Source organism: Pristiophorus japonicus, chromosome 18, assembly GCF_044704955.1.
Source record: "Pristiophorus japonicus isolate sPriJap1 chromosome 18, sPriJap1.hap1, whole genome shotgun sequence".
Taxonomy (NCBI): Eukaryota; Metazoa; Chordata; class Chondrichthyes; family Pristiophoridae; genus Pristiophorus; species Pristiophorus japonicus.
In genome coordinates, this window is record NC_091994.1 from 73,601,396 (window position 1) to 73,626,719 (window position 25,324).

The 25,324-nt window shown below is 49.1% G+C and overlaps 1 protein-coding gene across 4 annotated transcripts in view; it reads left to right on the forward strand.

The window, feature by feature from the left end:
* The window catches only part of nphp4 (nephronophthisis 4), a 516,026-nt gene that overhangs the window by 487,358 nt on the left and 3,344 nt on the right, over positions 1-25,324 (forward strand). For all 4 annotated transcript variants that reach the window (XM_070860148.1, XM_070860151.1, XM_070860149.1 and 1 more), the window contains 4 exons: positions 9,097-9,182; positions 13,735-13,906; positions 19,052-19,231; positions 21,715-21,858. In XM_070860148.1, coding sequence (XP_070716249.1) covers positions 9,097-9,182; positions 13,735-13,906; positions 19,052-19,231; positions 21,715-21,858 — 582 coding nt within the window. The remainder of the gene's footprint in view (positions 1-9,096; positions 9,183-13,734; positions 13,907-19,051; positions 19,232-21,714; positions 21,859-25,324) is intronic.

Here is a 25,324-nt window from a genome sequence, read left to right on the forward strand (position 1 = left end):
GAAGTTTACAAACATTAAACACTTTAGTTTTACAAATAAAGAGCCATCATCAATAATAAATGATAAATACATCAATAAATCAACCAATAAATCAATCAAAAAAAATTAATAAAAAATAAAAAAAATTTAAAAATCAATAAATAAAACATTTTCTACTTACCGACTGCAGCACCGGGAGTCCTCCAACAGCGTGCTGGGATGGCCCCCCCAATGTGTCTCTGTCAGTGTCTCTATCTCTGTCTGTCTGTGTGTGTGTCTCTCACTCTCTGTCTGTCAGTGTCTGTGTTTCTGACAGCGAGGGAAGGGGGGGGTGGGGGGAGGAGGGGAGTGGGTGGGGGAGGGGAAGGAGGGGGTTGGGAGGGGGAGGAGGGGGGTGGGTGGGGAGAGGGAGGAGGGGGGTGGGGGGGAGGGGAGGGAGGGAGGGAAGGAGAGGGGAGGGAGGGAGGGAGGGAAGAAGAGGGGAGGGAGGGGAGGAGAGGGGAGGGAGGGAGGGAGGGAAGGAAGGAAGGGGAGGGAGGGGGAGAGGGGGAGGGAGGGAGGGAAGGAGAAGGGAGGAGGCAGGAAGGGAGAAGGAGGCGGAACGGGCCGGGCCCAAGACTTCGGGCTGGATTGACAGATAGGTGGCGTGGGTCCCGGGTCCAGCGGGGGGGTTGGGGGGGGGGAGTTGCGGAGGTCGGGTGGGGTGGAGTCGTGGAAGTCGGTGGGGGGTGGGGGGGAGTCGTGGAGGTCTGGGAGCTGGTGGGGGGTCGGGGGGAGCGGAGGTCGGGTCGCCGGGGTGGGGGGGAGCGGAGGTCGGGTCGCCGGAGGGGGAGGGGGGGGGTGGAGCGGAGGTCGGGTCGCCAGGGGAGTGGAGGTCGGGTCGCCGGGGCTGGGGGGAGCGGAGGTCGGGGGTGGAGAGCGGAGGTCAGGTCGGGTCGGGGGGGGGAGGTCGGGTCGCTGGGGGGCAGTGGGGGGAGCGGAGGTCGGGTTGCCAGGGGAGTGGAGGTCGGGGGTGGAGAGCGGAGGTTGGGTCGGGTCTGGGGGGGGTGGTCGGGTCGCCGGGGGGACGGTGGGGGGAGTGGAGGTCGGGTCGCCGGGGGAACGGAGGTCAGGTCGCCGGGGTTGGGGGGAGCGGAGGTCGGGGGTGGAGAGTGAAGGTCGGGTCGGGTTGCGGGGGTGGCGGGTCGGGCCGGGTCGGGTCTGGGGGTTGCGGGGGAGCGGGAGTCAAGTCGGGTCGAGTCCGGTCAGGAGAGAGCTGGGCGTGGGAGGTGAGCCTTATCCAAACAGCCCCAGTGAGGTCATTTGGCCAGGGCTAGGGGCTGCATGCTTCGGGCACCTCCAACACAGTTTTGGATGCCTGGAGCTACTGCACATGCGCGCCCACTGTAGCGCGCATGTGCAGAGGTCCCGGCACTGTTTTCAGCGCAGGGACCTGGCTCCGCCCCCTACAGCTCATGCTGCGCCGCGCCCAGCTCCAGAGGACCTGCAGGGAGCCGGAGAATAGGTGAGTTTTTTTTAGGCACACAAAGTGGCGCGAAAAACGGGTGTCCAGGTCCGGGCTGCGCTGTTCTAGGCCATTTTGGGCCCTATGTATGATTGTTTTGACACTTGTTAAGTTTGTTGTGACAAAATGTGCTTGTGACAGGAATTCCTGTACTCGGATTCACCTTATTATGGTCACTTACTGATCCCAGAACTGACTTATTGCTGCTAAATCCCATACTTTTCGAGGTTCTGATGAAGAATTTCATCTGAAACATTAATCTTCTTTCCTCTTTAGATGCTGAATACCCAATTGTGTACTCTCAGGCCTTACAGGTTTTCATTCTCTGCCTTCAAAGAGCTGACCACTTTCGTGCGCTCATGTTCTTCAAAAGCTTTTTTGTTCAGTTGGCAGGCCCATGTTGAGAGGATTGCGTTAAAACCTGTCACCATGATCCAAATAGATCGTCAAGGTGGAACGATGTTTGACACTCCAGGCTCCTCCTTTCCAACAGCGTCAGTCCCCCGCCCCCTTAAAGCAGAGAATTTGCGAAGGACATCATAAAAACTTTGCTGCCTGACCCGCTGAGATTTCCAGCATTTTATGATTTTATTTCAGATTCCAGCATCCGCAGCATTTTGCTTTTGTGTAAGAATTTTCTAACTGTTACACTAAACAGTTCTGGATAATTGTTGGTTAGATACCCGTCTCACACTGTTTGGAACCCAATTCGACGACTCTGGTGGGGAGTCCTGAAAAGCGGACATTATCTTAAAATTAGAGCCAGGCCATTCAGGGGTGAGTCAGGAAGCACTTCTTCACACAAATGGTAGTGGGAATCTGGAACTCGCTCTCCCAAAAGGCTATTGAGGCTGGGAGTCAATTGATAATTTTAAAATTGAGATTGATAAATTTTTGTTCGAAAGGGTGTTAAGAATATGGAACCAGGGCAGGTTGATGGAGTTATGATACAGATCAGCCACGATCTAATTGAATGGTGGAACAGGGTCGAGGGGCTGAATGGCCTACTCTGATATTTCAAAATAAGACAAGTTAGCTAAGCCAGTCGTTACTTTTATCAGGAATTTATATAGATATTACAGATGCAGCATCCAAAATCCGGAGTTCCAGAATGTTCCGGAATCCGAACTCCAGACTGATTGGTGGCAAGGTGGTTCGGAATCCGTAAAATGTTCCGGAATGCGGACCCTGCCGACCTCGAGGTGCTGCCGCTGCCCGACCTCGGGCCTCGCCACACCACCCCTCGCCGCTGCCCGACCTTGCCGCACTGCCCCTCGCCGTCGTCCGACCTCAGACCTCACCTCGCCCGACACCTCGCCCGACCTCGGACCTCACCTCGCCGGCCCGCCCAAACACCTCCTCCGCGACGTGGCCCTGCCTGAACATCTCCTTGTCGGTGAGACCCCGCGAGAACATCTCGGCGGCGAGAACATCTCGGCGGCGAGACCCCGCGAGAACATCTCAGCGGCGAGACCCCGCGAGAACATCTCGGTGGCGAGAACATCTCAGCGGCGAGACCCCGCGAGAACATCTCAGCGGCGAGACCCCGTGAGAACATCTCGGCGGCGAAACCCCGCGAGAACATCTCAGCGGCGAGACCCCGCGAGAACATCTCGGCGGCGAGACCCCGCGAGAACATCTCGGCGGCGAGACCCCGCGAGAACATCTCGGCGGCGGGGCCTCGCGAGAACATCTCGGCGGCGAGAACATCTCGGCGGCGAGACCCCGCGAGAACATCTCAGCGGCGAGACCCCGCGAGAACATCTCGACGACGGGGCCTCGCGAGAACATCTCGGCGGCGAGACCCCGCGAGAACATCTCGGCGACGGGGCTTCGCGAGAACATCTCGGCGGCGGGGCCTCGCGAGAAAATATCGGCGGCGAGAACATCTCAGCGGTGAGACCCCGCGAGAACATCTCGGCGGCGAGGTCCCGCGAGAACAAATCAGCGGCGAGACCTCGCGAGAACATCTCGACGGCGGGGCCCCGCGAGAACATCTCGGCAGCGAGACCCCGCGAGAACATCTCAGCGGCGGGGCCCAGCGAGAACAAATCAGCGGCGAGACCCCGCGAGAACAAATCAGCGGCGAGACCCCGCGAGAACATCTCGGCGGCGAGAACATCTCGACGGCGGGGCCCCGCGAGAACATCTCGGCGGCGAGTCCCCGCGAGAACATCTCGGCGGCGAGGCCCCGCGAGAACAAATCTGCGGCGAGGCCCCGCGAGAACATCTCGACAGCGGGGCCCCGCGAGAACAAATCAGCGGCGAGACCCCGCGAGAACATCTCGGCGGCGAGAACATCTCGACGGCGGGGCCCCGCGAGAACATCTCGGCGGCGAGGCCCCGCGAGAACAAATCAGCGGCGAGGCCCCGCGAGAACATCTCGACAGCGGGGCCCCGCGAGAACAAATCAGCGGCGAGACCCCGCGAGAACATCTCGGCGGCGAGACCTCGCGAGAACATCTCGGCGGCGAGACCTCGCGGGAGCATCTCGACGGCGGGCCTCGCGGGAGCATCTCGACGGCGGGCCTCGCGGGAGCATCTCGGCGGCGAGACCTCGCGAGAACATCTCGACGGCGGGCCTCGCGGGAGCATCTCGGCGGCGAGACCTCGCGAGAACATCTCGACGGCGGGGCCCCGCGAGAACATCTCGGCGGTGGGGCCTCGCGAGAACATCTCGGTGGCGAGACCTCGCGAGAGCATCTCGGCGGCGAGGCCCCGTGAGAACAAATCAGCGGCGAGACCTCGCGAGAACATCTCGACGGCGAGACCCCGCGAGAACATCTCGGCGGCGGGGCCCCGCGAGAACATCTCGGCTGTGGGGCTTCGTGAGAACATCTCGGCGGCGAGACCTCGCGAGAACAAATCAGCGGCGAGACCCCGCGAGAACATCTCGGCAGTGGGGCTTCGCGAGAACATCTCGGCAGTGGGGCCTCGCGAGAACAAATCAGCGGCGAGACCCCACGAGAACATCTTGGCAGTGGGGCTTCGCGAGAACATCTCGGCAGTGGGGCTTCGCGAGAACATCTCGGCGGCGAGGCCCTGCGCGAACATCTTCACGACGGCAAGTCCCCGTCCGAACAGCTCATCGACGAGCGCCCCCCCCCGCCCCACCTTTCTGACGTTCCGAAATCCAGAAATACCCGATCCTGGGCTTGGGTGTTTCCGGATTCGTGACATCAGAAAGACATTCCAACATCCGTCAAAACGTAAAATCCGGAATGGCCTCGGTCCCAAGGGTTCCGGATTCGGGACGCTGCACCTGTATAGAGAGAGTTTTATTCCTGGCAAGGAGCCTTGTCTGCTGGGAGCACGTATTGGGAGAAGCAGTTATGGATAGAAAGTGGATTGCACCCGTGATTCTCCTGCAATGTGCTCCCAGCAAATATGAAAATGATTGCAAAGTCTGTGATTCATAACTTGACCAGTAACCTGTCATTGATGCAGTGCCAGAATTCAGTGACCTATAAATACTGGGTCCATGAGGAATATAGGTTTTTTTTAAAAAACTTCTCTTTCCTCTTTAGGGCACCGAGAGGTCAAAATAAACAAGGCTGAAAACTTTTCTAAATAGTTGGTTTGATTGACATTAAGCAGCTGTACAGATCGAGCTGCTTGCTATGTTCGTTAGTAGTTCAGCTCCTTCTGCTTCGGGAACCTGCAGAGTTAATTCTTTCCTGATATCTCCTTTGAGCTGCTCCAGTTCTGTTTCTGAACAATTACTTTAAAAATGGCTGTTTTTATATCCCACTTGCTGTTACTAAAACAGTTTGATGGTCTGTGTTTTTTCCCCTTTCTCTCTCTTTCTCACGGTTTAAAAAGTACAGCAAATCTCGCCTAGCCTTGTATCATTACTAGCGCAGCAGTTAGTCTTCAATAGTCTTAAGCAATCATGATCCCTTTTGATCTTGGCCAAGCTTCCCAGCATGTCTCCTGAACAGTTCTGTGTTTAGAGTCCATTCTTTTACTTTTAAAAGTCCAAAATCCTTCAGTAAAGATGGTAATCGATATGTCTTGACAGAGACTGAAAGATAAGTTAAATAGCATTTGACAGGTATAGGATTAGCCACAGTTTTATTTTTGTAAATTGTTTTTTATACATATATATAAATGAAAAAAAAACACTTACATTTATATACAGGTACAACGTCTGAAATCCGGAATCCTCGGGACGAAGTCCATTCCGTTTTTTGGGGTTTTGAGCGACGAAGCCCAAAATCCGGCAAAACCTGAAATCCGTCACGGATTCGGTCGAGGATTCCGGATTTCAGACTTGATTTTACCTCACAAATGTCCAGTTTTCGGACAATAATTCCAAATTCCAGACAACTCCATCAGCTATGTGCAAAATGTCCGGTTTTTGGACAATTCCGGTTTTCGGAGTTCTGGATTCGGGGTGTGCAACACATTTCCCGACGTCGGGATGTCCCAAAGCACTTTACAACTAATTAAATAATTTTTCAAGTGTAGTCACTGTTGTAATGTAGGAAGCATAGAAGCCAATTATCACACAGCAAGCTCCCACAAACAGCAATGTAATAATGACCAGATAATCTGTTTTAGGTGTTGTTTGAGGGATGAATATTGGTCAGGACACTGGGGATAACGCACATGCTCTTCTTTGAATTGTGCCATGCGATCTTTTACGTCCACCTGAGAGGGCAGACGAGGCCTCGGTTTAACGTCTCATCCGAAAGACGGCACCTCCGACAGTGCAGCGCTCCCTCAGCACTGCACTGGAGTGTCAGCTTCGATTTTTGGGTTCAAGTCCCTGGAGTGGGACTTGAACCCACAAAACTTCTGACTCAGAGGTGAGAATGCTACCCACTGAGCCACGGCTGACACTGAGATGAGAATTATTATATATGCAGACTATAGATATATTCTCTGTGTAGTCACTGTATAGTTGCATAAGATGGAGACTTGTTACCTGATGTACTGTGCATATACTATACTGGCACCACCCGTTATACACACAGTGTGGTAAAATGGCTCTGTGCTCAGTGAGTGTAATTTTGTTCACATTATCCGGTGGGATGTTCTCAGTTGTGAACAGCGCAATGTCCTGGAGGCATTCTCATGCTCTTTATCTTGTGCTTTCAACTTTAGTTGTTAATACGATCTCTAGAGTCTGCTGAAAACACAGCGATCAGGCACAGGATCGTTCTGTGACAGCGGGATGAAGGGACACATTTGTAAAGAATGATGAAAGGGACAAACATTTAAGTTAAATTGTAGAACTATAATTCAACGGAGATTCTATTGTAACCTCAAGCAAGATAGAATTATATACCCATTGAAAGCCTGGTGTGGAGCCAAACCACAGTGATTATCCACTTGAAGGAGGTCTGATAATTATCCAGCTGAATAGATTATCTGTTAAACATGAATATTTAGCTCTGTTCTTGGCTCACTGCTCAGAGCATTAATGTGAGCTACAGAAAAATGACAATTTGTATTTCTCTTTCCTACAAGCTGCCAGAGAGGCCAAAAATAAGCTTAGGTTTCTTATCGGCTTCTAAAATATACCGAATAAGGAGCTTTCCAGTAACAACTTCAAAACGTTTTTTCATACACCAGATGTAATGGTATCACAAAGTGATCACCTTACTTTGCCCCAGTTCTGCTGAGCACGCTGACGTATGAGTCCCACGATCTGTGGCAGCCCTCCTGTACCCAGTCTTAAGTGGTTCTTCTCCTTGTCTTAGCCAACGGTGAGTGTTAGCAGGCTGTTGAACTATGTAGGGCATCACTGGCAAGCCCAAGTCTGTTCTTGCATGATGCCTGCAGATGTGTATTTTCCAGCAATGAATGCTAAATATCGGTTGGGAATAGTTTGATTCCCCCACCACCCCCTTCACCACCCAGGGGCAGGAGGACTAGAACCTGCCGGTCTGCATTAATGGTACACTGGGTGGCACCTTTTATGCTAATCCTATCGTATGAACATTGTCATGCAACAAGGACATGCAGAACGAGAACGGTGTCTGCACTGAGATATACTGGCAGCATAAAGCAAGGTCTAAACACCAGCCCCTGGCCCATATACAGCAGGGTGGGGGGAGGCTGGTGTGGAGAATAAACATCAGCATGGACCAATTGGGCCGAATGGCCAGTTTCTGTGCTGTAAAATTCTGTATCATTCTACGAGGCAGTATATGGTTCTGGAACGATATCTGCTGGGAAGTGAATTGAGGGATATAGAGACATTTATCAATGGTGGGTGAATTTCCCCCCCCCCCCCCCGGCCAGGGAAGTCGGATAGGAAGTTGATGTTTGCTGAAGTACGGACTCAGGATGGAACAGGCTCAATAGGCCGAACGGCCTCCTCTCACCCTGGATTTTCTTATGTTTATATTATTTTTATTCATTCCGGAATGCGGGCGTCGGTGGCAAGGCCGCCATTTATTGCCCATCCCTAACTGCCCTTGAGAAGGTGGTGGTGAGCCGCTGCCTTGAACCGCTGCAGTCTGTGTGGTAAAAAATTGTTTATGAAACATCAGTGAATGATTTTAGTAATTTTCATTTTTAACAATCCTAACCCATTTCTTGCTCTGGGATGACTCTCGTGAATGCTGCAGCACAGACGATGGGATGCTGGCAGAACCCTGCCACACACCCTGAGTTTCTCATTTCAATAACGCAGCTGCCAAATGGGGCAACAGTGAGGAATTAAAACTACGGAACCGGTCGATCTGTCCCTGAATAGCGTTCCCTTGCCCTGTTTTGTTGGAGAGCAAGAGAAGGAGAGAGATGAATACTGAATTTCAGACTGGTCAGTACCTCACAGCGAGGTAGGCTTCGATGAAGCAACACAGACGGTTGGGTGACCAGATGAAAATGCTTCAAACTAACTTTGGGTGAGACGTGATTACACGCTGAGAAACAATGAAGGTTTATGATTTCGTTTGAGTTCTTCAATGAGCTTCCAATAACTTTGAGGCCCTCGTTCGATATGCACCTTACTCAAAGCTGCAACATTTGAGTGGGTGAAAAAGGCGTAAAGCATGCCGGAGCTGGGTGCCATTGCCTCTTGAGAGGCCATTGAGCTGCCCCTGGGAGCAGCACAGTTTGCAGAGTAGGGTGCCAAATGAAACATCAAAGAATTAAAGTGCTAAGGAAGTCCAGTTTAGAATTTTACCACCAACTACTGATAGTATTTGATAGCTGCACCATCTATTTCCTTGGCAGAGGGGTCAACAACCAGTGGGCAGAGATTTAAAGTAATTGGGGGGAGGATTTGAGGGGAGATTTTTTTCACCCAGAGAGGTCTGGAACTCACTGCCTGAAAGGATGGTAGAGGCAGAAACCCTCACCACATTTAAAAAGTATTTGGATGTGCACTTGAAGTGCCATAACCTGCAGGGCTACGGACCAAGAGCTGGAAAGTGGGATTAGGCTGGATAGCTCTTTGTTGGCCGGCACGGACACAATAGGCCGAAATGGCCGCCTTCTGTGCTGTAAATTTCTCTGATTCTATGATTCTATGGTGCAGTACTGTTAGCCTCAGGCGAGTACTCAGTGTTTCCAATATATTATAGATATATATTACTGTAATACTTGATTGCCGTGTCAATTAACTTTGAACTATCCCACCATTGTTTCTTTTGCAGCCCCTCGATGAGCCGCAGGATGTTTTCCTGAAAGTGGCATGTGGCCCCAGTCCAGAGATCAAGAAGTTCTTTGTCATAGTTTACATGTGAGCAACTAAAATTGAACGTATTCTACCGTACTTGCTTATGAGATAGGCACCATCTTATCATTGGACTATGTAGCCAGATCTGCTATAACAGCAGTGCTGATTTCTACCCTTTACATTTGCCTTGGGTAACTGATCTGTGGGCATACAGTTTTAAAACCAAATATATATGTATATAACATCATCATCATCATAGGCAGTCCCTCAGGATCGAGGAAGACTTGCTTCCACTCCTGAAGTGAGTTCTTTGGTGGCTGAACAGTCCAATACGAGAGCCACAGACTCTGTCACAGGTGGAACAGATGTTGAGGGAAGGGGTGGGTGGGACTGGTTTGCCGCATGCTCTTTCCGCTGCCTGCGCTTGGTTTCTGCATGCTCTCAGCGTTCTTGAGGTGCTCAGTGCCCTCTCGGCTGCACTTCTTTCACTTAGGGCGGTCTTGGGCCAGGGACTCCCAGCTGTCAGTGGGGATGTCACACTTTATCATGGATGCTTTGAGGGTGTCCTTGTAGCGTTTCCGCTGCCCACCTTTGGCTCGTTTGCCATGAAGGAGCACCTGGTAGAGCACTTGCTTTGGGAGTCTCGTGTCTGGCTTGCGGACCATATGGCCTGCCCAGCGGAGCTGATTGAGTGTGGTCAGTGCTTCAATGCTGGGGATGTTAGTCTGAATGAAGACGCTGATGTTGGTGTGTCTGTCCTCCCAGGGGATTTGTAGGAACTTGCGGAAACATCGTTGGTGGTATTTCTCCAGCAGCTTGAGGTGTCTACTGTACATGGTCCATGTCTCTGAGCCATACAAGAGGGTGGGTATTACTACAGTCCTGTCGACCATGAGCTTGGTGGCAGTTTTAAGGGCCTGGTCTTTAAACACTCTTTTCCTCAGGCGGCCGAAGGCTGCACTGGCGCACTGGAGGCGGTGTTAGATCTCGTATATAACAATATGAATAACAAATGAAGCCTTCTCATCTGCACCCTGCTGGCCTCCAGTATGAAGAGCCAAGCTTTGAGTAGCCCGTCTCTTTGGATGCTGTTGGAGGCATGCTTTTGGGGACGTGTCTCCCAACGATCCCTTTCTCCCTCCCAGCCCAAGATGGCAGCATTCCGCTACCACAGTTTGCTTCATCAGAGAGAGGTTAAAAGGAAACCCAAGGCAAAGAACAAAAAGGGCCACTGTACAGCAAAATTCTAAAAGGACAAAGGGTGTTAAAAAAACAAGCCTGAAGGCTTTGTGTCTTAATGCAAGGAGTATCCGCAATAAGGTGGATGAATTAACTGTGCAAATAGATGTTAACAAATATGATGTGATTGGGATTATGGAGACGTGGCTCCAGGATGATCAGGGCTGGGAACTCAACATCCAGGGGTATTCAACATTCAGGAAGGATAGAATAAAAGGAAAAGGAGGTGGGGTAGCATTGCTGGTTAAAGAGGAGATTAATGCAATAGTTAGGAAAGACATTAGCTTGGATGATGTGGAATCTATATGGGTAGAGCTGCAGAACACTAAAGGGCAAAAAACGTTAGTGGGAGTTGTGTACAGACCTCCAAACAGTAGTAGTGATGTTGGGGAGGGCATCAAACAGGAAATTAGGAGTGCATGCAATAAAGGTGCAGCAGTTATAATGGGTGACTTTAATATGTACATAGATTGGGCTAGCCAAACTGGAAGCAATACGGTGGAGGAGGATTTCCTGGAGTGCATAAGGGATGGTTTTCTAGACCAATATGTCGAGGAACCAACTAGGGGTGAGGCCACCTTAGACTGGGTGTTGTGTAATGAGAGAGAATTAATTCGCAATCTCATTGTGCGAGGCCCCTTGGGGAAGAGTGACCATAATATGGTGGAATTCTGCATTAGGATGGAGAATGAAACAGTTAATTCAGAGACCATGGTCCAGAACTTAAAGAAGGGTAACTTTGAAGGTATGAGGCATGAATTGGCTAAGATAGATTGGCGAATGATACTTAAGTGGTTGACTGTGGATGGGCAATGGCAGACATTTAGAGACCGCATGGATGAATTACAACAATTGTACATTCCTGTCTGGCGTAAAAATAAAAAAGGGAAGGTGGCTCAACCGTGGTTATCTAGGGAAATCAGGGATAGCATTAAAGCCAAGGAAGTGGCATACAAATTGGCCAGAAATAGCAGCGAACCTGGGGACTGGGAAAAATTTAGAACTCAGCAGAGGAGGACAAAGGGTTTGATTAGGGCAGGGAAAATGGAGTACGAGAAGAAGCTTGCAGGGAACATTAAGGCGGATTGCAAAAGTTTCTATAGATATGTAAAGAGAAAAAGGTTAGTAAAGACAAACGTAGGTCCTCTGCAGTCAGAATCAGGGGAAGTCATAACGGGGAACAAAGAAATGGCAGACCAATTGAACAAATACTTTGGTTCAGTATTCACTAAGGAGGACACAAACAACCTTCCGGATATAAAAGGGGTCAGAGGGTCTAGTAAGGAGGAGGAACTGAGGGAAATCTTTATTAGTCGGGAAATTGTGTTGGGGAAATTGATGGGATTGAAGGCCGATAAATCCCCAGGGCCTGATGGACTGCATCCCAGAGTACTTAAGGAGGTGGCCTTGGAAATAGCGGATGCATTGACAGTCATTTTCCAACATTCCATTGACTCTGGATCAGTTCCTATGGAGTGGAGGGTAGCCAATGTAACCCCACTTTTTAAAAAAGGAGTGAGAGAGAAAGCAGGGAATTATAGACCGGTCAGCCTGACCTCAGTAGTGGGTAAAATGATGGAATCAATTATTAAGGATGTCATAGCAGCGCATTTGGAAAATGGTGACATGATAGGTCCAAGTCAGCATGGATTTGTGAAAGGGAAATCATGCTTGACAAATCTTCTGGAATTTTTTGAGGATGTTTCCAGTAAAGTGGACAAAGGAGAACCAGTTGATGTGGTATATTTGGACTTTCAGAAGGCTTTCGACAAGGTCCCACACAGGAGATTAATGTGCAAAGTTAGAGCACATGGGATTGGGGGTAGTGTGCTGACGTGGATTGAGAACTGGTTGTCAGACAGGAAGCAAAGAGTAGGAGTAAATGGGTACTTTTCAGAATGGCAGGCAGTGACTAGTGGGGTACTGCAGGGTTCTGTGCTGGGGCCTCAGCTGTTTACATTGTACATTAATGATTTAGACGAGGGGATTAAATGTAGTATCTCCAAATTTGCGGATGACACTAAGTTGGGTGGCAGTGTGAGCTGCGAGGAGGATGCTATGAGGCTGCAGAGCGACTTGGATAGGTTAGGTGAGTGGGCAAATGCATGGCAGATGAAGTATAATGTGGATAAATGTGAGGTTATCCACTTTGGTGGTAAAAACAGAGAGACAGACTATTATCTAAATGGTGACAGATTAGGAAAAGGGGAGGTGCAACGAGACCTGGGTGTCTTGGTACATCAGTCACTGAAGGTTGGCATGCAGGTACAGCAGGCGGTTAAGAAAGCAAATGGCATGTTGGCCTTCATAGCGAGGGGATTTGAGTACAGGGGTCGGGAGGTGTTGCTCCAGTTGTACAGGGCCTTGGTGAGGCCACACCTGGAGTATTGTGTACAGTTTTGGTCTCCTAACTTGAGGAAGGACATTCTTGCTATTGAGGGAGTGCAGCGAAGATTCACCAGACTGATTCCCAGGATGGTGGGACTGACCTATCAAGAAAGACTGGATCAACTGGGCTTGTATTCACTGGAGTTCAGAAGAGTGAGAGGGGACCTCATAGAAATGTTTAAAATTCTGACGGGTTTGGACAGGTTGGATGCAGGAAGAATGTTCCCAATGTTGGGGAAGTCCAGAACCAGGGGTCACAGTCTAAGGATAAGGGGTAAGCCATTTAGGACCGAGATGAGGAGAAACTTCTTCACCCAGAGAGTGGTGAACCTGTGCAATTCTCTACCACAGAAAGTAGTTGAGGCCAGTTTGTTAGATATATTCAAAAGGGAGTTAGATATGGCCCTTACGGCCAAAGGGATCAAGGGGTATGTAGAGAAAGCAGGAAAGGGGTACTGAGATTGAATGATCAGCCATGATCTTGTTGAATGGCGGTGCAGGCTCGAACGGCCGAATGGCCTACTCCTGAACCTAATTTCTATGTTTCTATGTTTCTATGAAACCATGAATGCTGGAAAACTGAAATAAGATCAGAAAATTCTTGTGTTGCAGTTGGTGAAATGTTCAGCCAATCTTTTTCGTTCAGATGCTGTTCATCTGTTGCACTTTGCTCTGTCCAAGAGCTTGACTGACAATCACCAACACTCACCTATTGGGAGTCATTTCCCCAAGTACCTGCAGGAAGCCTCGCTTACTGGCAGCGCATAGTGGGAGACCACGGCGCACTGACAGTGGGCACTCAGAAAATTACTCTCTTAGAATCCTGACTCGATTGGGTACCAGCTAGTGGCATGGTGTAAGTGTTTGTTATTTTACTGTTTTTGATCAAATATTTACTGCATATCATGCTGTTAGAGCTTGATCAAATAAGGGGAGAGGGAAATACTTATAAACAGTCGGGAAAACCTTTTCCTATTCCATTTTGCAGGGACCCCTGGCTGGCTGCGCCCATCCAGATATGGCAGTTCTACATTCACTCCCTCCATCGGATAGATGTCAGCTGCGTGGTCGGCCAGCTAACCCATCTCTCACTGGTCCTGCGTGGAACACAAACTGTCAGAAAAGTGGCTGCGTACACCTCAAATCCTGAAGAGCTGGAGGTAACTGCAAATTTATTGGCAGATAACTCACAATCAATGTTTGATATAGTTATCACTTTAAGGATATGTGGTCTGAACGCAAGGTCTCGTTTGACAGGAACTTGAATTGAAGAAATCAGGTGCAGGCATTAGCCACCCAGTTCGTGGCAATCCTAACTTTCTTGCTATTTAAATGATTAGCCAGGAAATCGAATGAGCTCGGAACTGTGTGTGCTGAGAACTGTGTGCACTGGAGACAGGGTGTGCTGGGAACCGTGGTGAGCAGACTTCTGCAGCAGCACTACAGTTTTTAAAAATTCGTCCTTGGGATGTGGGCAGGCAGGCTAGCATTTATTGTGCATTCCATATTTCCCCCTGAGTCGGTGGCGGTAAGCTGCCTTCTTCAACCACTGCAGTCCGTGTGGTGAGTGCTGTTAGGGAGCGAGTTCCAGGATTTTGACCTAGCAATGATGAAGGAACGGCAATATGCTTCCAAGTCAGGATGGTGTGTAACTTGGAGGGGAACGTGGAGGTGGGTGGTGTTCCCATGTGCCTGCTGCCCTTGTCTTTCGAGGTGGTAGAGGTTGCGGGTTTGGGAGGTACTGCCGAAGAAGCCTTGGCGAGTTGCTGCAGTGCATCTTGTAGATGGTACACACTGCAGCCACGGTGCGCTGGTGGTGGAGTGAGTGAATGTTTAAGGTGGCGGATGGGGTGCCAATCAAGCGGGCGGCTTTGTCCTGGATGGTGTCGAGCATCTTGGAGCTGCACTCATCCAGGCAAGTGGAGAATATTCCATCACACTCCTGACTTGTGCCTTGTAGATGGTGGAAAGGCTTTGGGGAGTCAGGAGGTGAGACACTCACCGCAGAATACCCAGCCTCTGACCCGCTCTTGCTGCCACAGGATTTATGTGTATTTTGCAGTCCTGCTTTCTCAAAGCCCGTCTATGTAAGCAGCCTCTGATCACTGCCTGTCCAGTGTGCAAATGGACATCACATGCCAGGAAATTGCCAGTTTTGACCAAGAGTTAAGCTAAGTTAGTCAGGCGTGACCATTCCACTCAGCACCCTTGAGCTGGAAAGCAGCAAATTCAAGCAGCCTGACTGCAGCTGCAAATTAAGGCGGTGGATCTGGTAGAGAAATTCATGTTCTCAAAAAACCTATACTTAACAACTTAAGAATATAAGAAATAGTAGCAGGATTAGGCCATAAAGCCCTTCAAACCTGCTCTACCATTCAATAAGATCATGGCTGATCTTCGACTTCAACTCCACTTTCCCACCCGATCTCCATATCCCTTGATTCCCTTAGAGTCCAAAAATCTATCGATCTCAGCCTTGAATATATTCAACAACTGAGCAGCCACCGCCCTCTCGGGGAGAGAATTCCAAAGGTTCACCACCCTCTGAGTGAAGAAATTTCTCCTCATCTCAATCCTAAATGGCAGACCCCTTATTAGAAACATAGAAAATAGGTGCAGGAGCAGGCCATCCGGCCCTTCGAGCCTGCACCACCATTCAATATGATCATGGCTGATCATGCAACTTCAGTATCCCATTCCTGCCTTCTCTCCATACCCCTTGATCCCTTTAGCCGTAAGGACCACAGCTAACTCCCTTTTGAATATACCCAACGAACTGGACTCAACAACTTTCTGTGGCAGAGAATTCCACAGGTTCACAATTCTCTGGGTGAAAAAGTTTCTCCTCATCTCAGTCCTAGATGGCTTACCCCTTATCCTTAGACTGTGACCCCTGGTTCTGGACTTCCCCAACATCGGGAGCATTCTTCCTGCGTCTAACCTGTCCAATCTCGTCAGAATTTTACATGTTTCTATGAGATCCCCTCTCATTCTTCTAAATTCCAGTGAATATAAGCCTAGTTGATCCAGTCTTTCTTCATATGTCAGTCCTACCATCCCGGAAATCAGTCTGGTGAACGTTCGCTCCACTCCCTCAATAGCAAGAATGCCCTTCCTCAGTTTAGGAGACCAAAACTGCACATAATACTCAAGGTGTGGCCTCACCAAGGCCCTGTACAACTGCAGTAAGACCTCCCAGCTCCTATACTCAAATCCTCTCGCTATGAAGGCCAACATGCCATTTGCTTTCTTTACTGCCTGCAGTACCTGCATGCCAACTTTCAATGACTGATGTACCATGACACCCAGGTCTTGTTGCACCTCCCCTTTTACTAATCTGTCACCATTCAGATAATAATCTGCCTTCCGTTTCTGCCATGCATTTGCCAACTCACCTAACCCGTCCAAGTCACCCTGCAGCCTCTTAGCATCCTCCTCACACTGCCACCCAGCTTAGTGTCATCTGCAAACTTGGAGATATTACATTCAATTCCTTCGTCTAAATAATTAATATATATTGTAAATAGCTGGGGTCCCAGCACTGAACCTTGCGGTACCCCACTAGTCACTGCCTGCCATTCTGAAAAGGACCCATTTATTCCCACTCTTTGCTTCCTGTCTACCAACCAATTCTCTATCCACGTCAGTACATTACCCCCAATACCATGTGCCTTTATTTTGCACACTAATCTCTTGTCAAAAGCCTTTTGAAAGTCCAAATACACCACATCCACTGGTTTTCCCTTATCCACTCTACTAGTTACATCCTCAAAAAATTCTAGAAGATTTGTCAAGCATGATTTCCCTTTCATAAATCCATGCTGACTTGGACCGATCCTGTCACTGCTTTCCATCTTTAATAATTGATTCCAGCATTTTCCCCACTACCAATGTTAGGCTAACCAGTCTATAATTGCCTGTTTTCTCTATCCCTCCTTTTTAAAAAAGTGGTGTTACATTAGCTACCCACCAATCCATAGGAACTGATCCAGAGTCCATGGAATGTTGGAAAATGACCACCAATGCATCCACTATTTCTAGGGCCATTTCCTTAAGTACTTTGGGATACAGACTATCAGGCCCTGGGGATTTATCAGCCTTCAATTCCATCAATTTCCCTAACACCATTTCCTGACTAATAAGGATTTCTCTCAGTTCCCTCAGTTCCTCCTTATTCTGAGACTGTGTCCCCTGCTTCTAGACTCTCCAGCCAGGGGCAACAGCCTCAGCATCTCTACCATGTCAAGCGATCTCAGAATCTTACATGTTTCAATGAGATCACCTCTCATTCTTCTAAATCCTCAAGAGTATAGGCCCATTCTACTCGATCTCTCCTCATAGGACAGCCCTCTCATCCCAGGAATCCAATCTAGTGATACTTGATGAATGGCCACTTGGATGGCTTAGCAGAACATAAGAACATAAAAAATAGGAGCAGGAGTAGGCCATTTGACCCCTCGAGCCTGCTCCACCATTTAATAAAATCATGGCTGATCTGATCTTGGGCTCAGCTCCACTTCCCCGCCCACTTCCCATAACCCTTTATTCCCTTTTCACTCAAAAAATCTGTCTATCTCCGCTTTAAATATATTCAATGACCCAGCCTCCACAGCTGTCTGGGGCAGAGAATTCCACAGATTTACGACCCTCAGAGAAGAAATTCCTCCTCATCTCAGTTCTAAATGGGCGACCCCTTATTCTTAAACTATACCCCTTAGTTTTAGATTCTCCCACAAGTGGAAACATCCTCTCTGCATCTACCTTGTAAAGCCCTCTCAGAACCTTATATGTTTCAATAAGATCCCCTCTCATTCTTCTAAACTCCAATGAGTATAGGCCCAAGCTGTTCAACCTTTCTTCATAAGTCAACTCCTTCAACCTCGTGAAACTTCTCTGAACTGCCTCCAGTGCAAGTATATCCCTCCTTAAATCCTTAGGAGACCAAAACTGTACACAGTACTCTAGGTGTGGTCTCACCAATACCCTGTACAGTTGTAATAGAGTATTCCCTACTTTTATACTCCATCCCCCTTGCAATAAAGGCCAACATTCCATTTGCCTTCCTGATTACTTGCTGTACCTGCATACTAACTTATTGTGTTTCATGCACAAGGACCCCCAGGTTCCTCTGTACTACAGCACTTTGTAATCTCTCTCCATTTAAATAATAATTTGCTTTTTTATTTTTCCTGCCAAAGTGGATAACCTCACATTTTCCCACTCCATCTGCCAATTTTTTTCCCACTCACTTAGCCTGTCTATATCCCTTTGAAGATTCTTTGTGTCCTCACAACTTGCTTTCCGATCCATCTTTGTATCATCAGCAAACTTGGCTACATTACACTCGGTCCCGTCATCCAAGTCATTAATATAGATTGTAAATAGTTGAGGTCCCAGCACTGATCCCTGTGGCACCCCACTAGTTGCCGTTTTCCAACCGGAAAATGACGCATTTATCCCGACTTTTTGTTATCTGTTAGTTAGCCAATCTCTTATCCATGCTAATATATTACCCCCAACCCCATAAGCTCTTATCTTGTGCAGTAACCTTTTATATGGCACCTTATCGAAAGCCTTCTGGAAATCCAAATACACCACATCTGCTGGTTCCCCCTTATCCACCCTGCTCGTTACACCCTCAAAGAACTCCAGCAAATTTGTCAAACATGATTTCCCTTTCATAAAACCATGCTGACTCTGCTTGACTGCATTATGATTTTCCAAATGTCCTGATACTGCTTCCTTAATAATGGACTCCAGCATTTTCCCAACGACAGAAGTTAGGCTAACTGGTCTATAGTTTCCTGCTTTCTGACTCCCTCCTTTTTAAAATAGGGGCATTACATTTGTAGTTTTCCAATCTGCTGGGACCTCTCCAGACTCCAAGGAATTTTGGTAGATTGCAACCAATCTATCCACTATTCTGCAGCCACTTCTTTTAAGACCCTAGGATGTAAGCCATCAGGTCCAGAGGACTTGTCCACCTTTAGTTCCATTATTTTACCGAGTACTTTTTCTTTAGTGGTAGTGATTATATTAAATTCATCCCTCCGTATAGCCACCTTGCTTATCTATTATTGGGGTGTTTTTAGTGTCTTCTACCATGAAGACCGAAACAGCTGGCACCAATGGAACCGTGTCCCATCAAAGATAAGCACCGAGATGAGAGGACAGGAAAAAAACAGAAATCTGTGTAGTTCGCCTGCTCCGTCTTTGTGAGAATCTTTTCAGACTAATGTTGGGAAATATAGAATCATAAACAGAGAGTTGAAAACTGTTTAATATTGCTTTTTATCACCACCTAGATTATACCATCAGATGTCTTCCTACTTCCACCGCATACTGTCAAGGACCTGCACATTAGCCTGCGGCCTCAGAAAGAGGGAGATAGGTGTATCCACCTGAATGTAGTGGATGTAGACTTCCGTCAGTTGGTGGCATCCTGGCTTTTCTGCTTAACGTGTAGGCAGCCGATGATCTGTAAGGTAATGAGAGTTTATGTTGTTGCACCTTTATTAGGAACAAATAGATTAAACATTAGCAACATTATGCTCTTCATTCCGCTCTGCTCATAATGAACCTCTTCTTATAATTGAGGACAACTCTTGCCCATCAGTAACTGGCTGTTTTAGTTTTTCCTGGGCATCCTTGTCTCCTCTCTATGATGCCAAGTGCCAGCAGCTCATACATTTCTTTGCATCCGAAACTGAGGCTATCTCCTTAGCTGCTTCTGCCTCCTTCAGCCCTAATACCCGCTTCAGCCCCAATACCGCCTTCAACCCCAATACCCGCTTCGGTACCCAATACTGCCTGCAGCCCCAATACCCGCTTCGGCCCCAATACCCGCTTCGGCCCCAATACCCGCCTCAGCCCCAATACCTGCTTCGGCCCCAATACCCGCCTCAGCCCCAATACCCGCTTCGGCCCCAATACCCGCCTCAGCCCCAATACCCGCTTCGGTACCCAATACTGCCTGCAGCCCCAATACCCGCTTCAGCCCCAATACCCGCCTCAGCCCCAATACCCGCTTCAGCCCCAATACCCACTTCGGTACCCAATACTGCCTGCAGCCCCAATACCCGCTTCAGCCCCAATACCCACTTCGGTACCCAATACTGCCTGCAGCCCCAATACCTGCTTCGGCCCCAATACCCGCCTCAGCCCCAATACCCGCTTCAGCCCCAATACCCGCCTCAGCCCCAATACCCACTTCGGTACCCAATACTGCCTGCAGCCCCAATACCTGCTTCAGCCCCAATACCCACTTCGGCCCCAATACCCACTTCAGCTCCAACATCTTGATGTAACGGCTGAGCAGAAGATTCACAAATCAATTCTCTATGAACCGCTGCTGGCACATGCTGTTCAATCACTGAATGCTGCACAGATGTGAAATGTGAATTATGCAAAATGTAATGGAGCTTTAGCAGCCTAAATGTAACCTAATGGTATTGGAGCATTTTGATCAAATTACATTATTCCAGCGAAAGATTTCCACTGCCTATTTGTTTTTGTTGATAAAGCATGGGATTTTCTCAGTCAGGATAAGTAATTCAGTCATAAACACAATCAAGTTTAGAGTTTTGTTCCATAAAGTAAGAGGCAGTCGATAGCATCAAAGCAAGCCTTCCTTGAACACTGCTGTTAAAATGAATTGTATTGACTCTGGAGCTGCTGCACTTGAGGTTCGCACTGGTCAGCCGCTCAGGTCCTTAGAAGGTCTACTGCTCAAACCCACTGCTCTTGGGTGAAGCATTCCACACTGGAGAAAGCCCAATACTTTGAGGTAGAAAATAATTTTGGGCAGTTGCGCAAAACACAGGTATAAGCCCCGCCCAATATTCAGTTCATTGGGCTGGATTTTAGGCTGTGATATTTTTGGGGCGATAATGGCGGCGGGGCGGGAAAGTTAGCGGGCGGGAAGAGTTTGCGCTTTAGTAGTTATGTTTGGGCATCTGGGTCCTGAGTCAGGGGGCGCAGCGCTAAGGGAGGCATTGTACACCTCTCTTGGGCGCTAGGATGGGAAACTCCCGAGCTAAAGAGCCAGGCCGGGAGCGTTCCGAGAGACACCGGGGGGGTGGGGGAGGGGAGGGAATACCAAAAAAAAACACAAAAACATTCCCAAAGCATTGCCCACGCCACCACAACACACATTGCTAAAAAACTTAAAAGAAAAAACAATCACACTTACTTTAGGAGTCCATTGCTCACATCTACACCGACGGGATGGTTGGACAGCCCTGATTTTCCAGGTGGTCATTTTGGGCGTACCTCCGGGCGTACAGGTCGGGCTGAAGTCCAAGCTCGCGCCGGCGGGGCGTTGCACACCGGGCGCAGCTCTTCCAGGCAGTGCTGCTCCACGCCGCCACAAAACCGGACCCGAGGATCACTGCGGGGCGCAGAAGAGCTCACTGCCGCCATTGCCACCGCTCTGGAGCGAAAAACAGAGCGCAGAAGACCGGAAAATCCAGCCTGATGCAATACCGCTACTACCCAAAACCAATTCCTACCCCTTTGGCTCGCTTGCCCATTGGAACTGGGCTTCATGGACTTCCCTGATGCTTCAGTTGTCACCTGCACTGGCTAATGTGGAACTGAGCTCTGCTGCACAGGAAAAAAGTCTCGGCTCCACTGTAAAGTTCCATGCAGACCAGGGAGGTGGGAGGTTCAACCCCTGCTTTGTGATAAGTTTGCTGATCTGAGCTGAGGCAGTGTCAGGGCTGCTATGATTGACCTCCGTACTCTCCGTGAGAGAAAAATGGACCAGCGTTTGCGATATGATGGAGTGGGGAGGGGGAAAGTAATGAGACTCACGTTGGCTAATGGGCGAGCATAGTCCTCAATCTCCTCCTTGGTAGTTCTGATATGGGAATGTCGACACGCATGGGGGTAAAGGAACATGGTGACCATACTGACCTTTCTGGCTTCTCTCTGCACTTTGTATTAATGCTCTTTTCTTTGTTTCAAGGCTTTTGAGATCACTATTCCTATCGGAGAAGGGAAAGGTAGCACCAAGCGCATCAGTTACACCAATCCTTACCCTACCAAGCGACTGTACTTCCTACGAACCAATCGGCCCGATTTACTCCAATACAAAGAAGATTCTTTTGAGGTAAGTGCTGCACATAATTCAATTTAACACACTTTTTTGTGTTTCCTACAAGGGAGGGTGCTGAGCACCTCGAGTCTCATCGCCGAGAGCAGAAACCAAGCATAGGCAGCAGAAGGAGTGTGCGGCAAACCTGTCCCACCTACCCTTTCCTTCAACGACTGTCTGTCCCACCTGTGACAGAGACTGTAATTCCTGTATTGGACTATACAGTCACCTGAGAACTCACTTTTAGAGTGGAAGCAAGTCTTTCTTGATTCCGAGGGACTGCCTATGATAATGAGATGGAATTATTAAAAAGTCATTCTTTCAGGAAAAAAATATGAAATAATAGCAGTAATTGTTTCTTTGTGAAGTAGTTTAGCCTGCGTTTTGAAGGCGGTGTGCCCAGAATTGTACACAGTATTCCATATGTGACCTTACAAATGCATAGGTCATACCACACCGGGAGTACTGTACTCAATCCTGGTCATCGCCCACACACAGGACGTATATGTTGTGAAGTGGAAGTAAAGAAGAGCCAAAAGGGACTGAGCTATGAGGGTAGGTTAGAGAACCGTATGTTCTACAGTCTGGAGGATAGGCTGAGCGAATGGACCGCATCAAGTTAAATAAAATATAAACTTGTATTTGGAGCATAGGAATTGAGTTGCTAGATGATAAAAGACCCTCTAGTCCACATTCTACCATCCGGGTAGCTGCTTTTTACAAAGACATTGGAATTGTTGACTAATGATAGCAATCAGTCTCTATCAATTAGTCTGCAACAGACCCAGAAATGACACGAGAAAAACCCCAATGTTGGAGGTCCAAAGGCCTAGAAATCGGGCTACTTACCGCCAGCCGTTTGCGCCGCTATCCTGACGAAAAATGGCAGACACCACTCTAGCGCCCTTCTCTGGCGCGGGACTTAGTGGCCACCATTTTGGTGAGGGCTTTAACGCTGCGGATTGCAGCGCTGGCCCTGGAGATGCAAATGAAGATAGCAGGATGTCAGTCAACGTGCAATGCCGACTTGACGACACGCCTGCGAACTTCGACCTTTGCGCGGAGTAAAGCGCCTGGGTCCTCAGCTCGCTCTGAAAATCGAGGGGTCAGCAGACTGACGGATGCTGTCAGCGTTTCTTAAAGGGATACACACATCTTTCAGATAAGATTGCATTTAAGCTTTTGTACTGAATTTTTTTATTTTATTGAAGTAGTGGCTTGGTGCAATACATGTTAAAAGTTTTTGAAGTGTGCAGGGAGCGGAAAGAGTGCTACTGGATGCTTGCAAGGTAACGGAAGGCCTCTGGGAAGATAGAACATGCTAGAAATACTCAGCAGGTCAGGCAGCATACGTGGGGAGAGAAACAGAGTTCACGGCTCTGGTCGAGATGCTGCCTGACCTGAGTATTTTCAGCATTTTCTGCTTTTTCAGATTTCCAGCATCCGCTTTTAAAGGGAAGAGGAAGACGCAGAAGGGGAGGAAGCAAAGGAAGGATGCAGTCCAACTTTATACATCTATCCATCCAATATGACATCTTTTACGATCGCACTGCCGATAACTGGGATCGGTTCCTTGGTGTAAGTGCGCAGCTTTGTCTGAATCGGGCTCAGCTTGGGTCTTTGTTCTTTGTTGCTCCACAGCCTCTCAAATGCCTTCTGGTTCATAAGTGACTGACTCGCCCCCGCATCCAAGTCCATGGAAACAGGAATGCCATTTATCTTGACTTTCATCATCATGGGGGGACTTTTGGTAGTGAAGGTGTGCACCCCGTGCACTACTTCCTCGGGCTGTGTCGCCTCTCTAACTTGTACTTTATGATCCCTGCACGATCAGAAACCTCCTGCTGACTCCTCTGCCACATTTTGAGTCGCAATTCTTCTGCACATTCACTGTGGGTGGCCCTTTTGGCCGCAGCCTTTGCACACATAATGTCTGAATCGACACAAACGGGCCCGATGGTTACCCCCGCATTGCCCGCATGTTAAACGATTCACATTTACAGTCCTTGGCGGACTCTGAGTCGGACTAATTCTTTGATCAACAGTTATTTTCTGCACAGTACTTGCCAGTGAGTTTTGATTCTGGGAGAATCTCAACATTGAGTTCGTGAACGTCTGGCTTAAGGTGATGGTCCGCTTCACGTCCCGTCCCGTCGCGAAAATGTCCTGCAACACATTGTTGAGGCGTTCGCCAAATTCGCACGGTTCCGCGAGCCTTCGTAGGTCTGCGACATATACCGCCAAATCCTGGCCCTCGGTGTGGCGGTGTGTGTAGAAGTGATACCTGGCCAGCGAAACCCGAGTAAAGGCTCCATCCTCTGTAAACTTTTCTAAATTATCAATGGCAGCCATCTCTGCGTGTAAGTCCGTGATCTGTACTCGTCGCCAGTTAATGTGTCTCTACTTATCTATAGAATAACTCCACGAGGCCTAGTGCTATGCTTGAACTGTTGTGACCTCAGTCTCTTTATTTAAACTGCAGTGTGCCTTCACTGCGTGGTGACCAGCCTTTTATACAGCTCCTGCCTGGACCTCCCACAGTTGCACCCTCTAGTGGTACCAGCATAGTATATACACAGAGTGTACATATATGACAACATCAAGAAATCAACTCATCATCACCTTTATGCATTTCCTTAGTACCTGACTTGTGTGTGTCTTTACCTATCCTACTGATGTCATGAAGTGCTATCCCAGTGGCTGCAGCATGGCCGGTGGAAGGCTGCTGACTTTCAGTAAGGGACACTGCAGATGGCCTTGCAGGTCAACCTTGAGGAGGTGGTGCCTGGGAATGTGAAATCAAGTGATTCCTCTTCCTCCTTCTCCTCTCCCTCCCCTTCTCCTCTCTCCCTCCCCTATCCCCCTCCTCTCCCTCCTCCTCCTCTCCCTCCTCCTCCTCTTTCTACCCTCCTCTCCGCCCTCCTCCCCCCCTCCTCTCCTCTCTCCTTCACCACCCACTGGCTGGGCAGGCTGCATTTCTTGTATCCTTTCAGCGTCGCCACTGGCCAAGGGCTCATCCATGCCGCCGCCAAGAATGGCCAAGGGAGTGAGGTGAATCTAGGAATGGGGGATGTGCTTCATGTTTGGTACAGATTGTTGCTTGGTGGGGGGCTGAGGGGGAGTGGGGGGGGGTTGGGGGGGAGCAGGGAGCTATTGGGCATTGAGCAGTGTGTGCGGCTAGTGGTGCAGTTGATAGGAGATGGCTTTTGAAATGCATTCACTGACCTTGACTGGTCCTGAGGCCATGAAGCTTCTTTGGGCACCGGAGCCAGATGGTGTGGGCAGCACTGCCAGACCTCGGTGATCTGGTTCCACATGCTTTGTTCTGGAGGCACTCCTGGCCCCTGTGGGTAGAGGACCTCTCTTGCAGTGTTGACCCCCTGCACAAAGCTGGAGTGCTGCATGCGAGACCCTGGGTGCCCCTTCCCTGACTTGCCGAGCCATTTGTATTAATGCTGAAGCACTTTTCCCATTTTTTAGG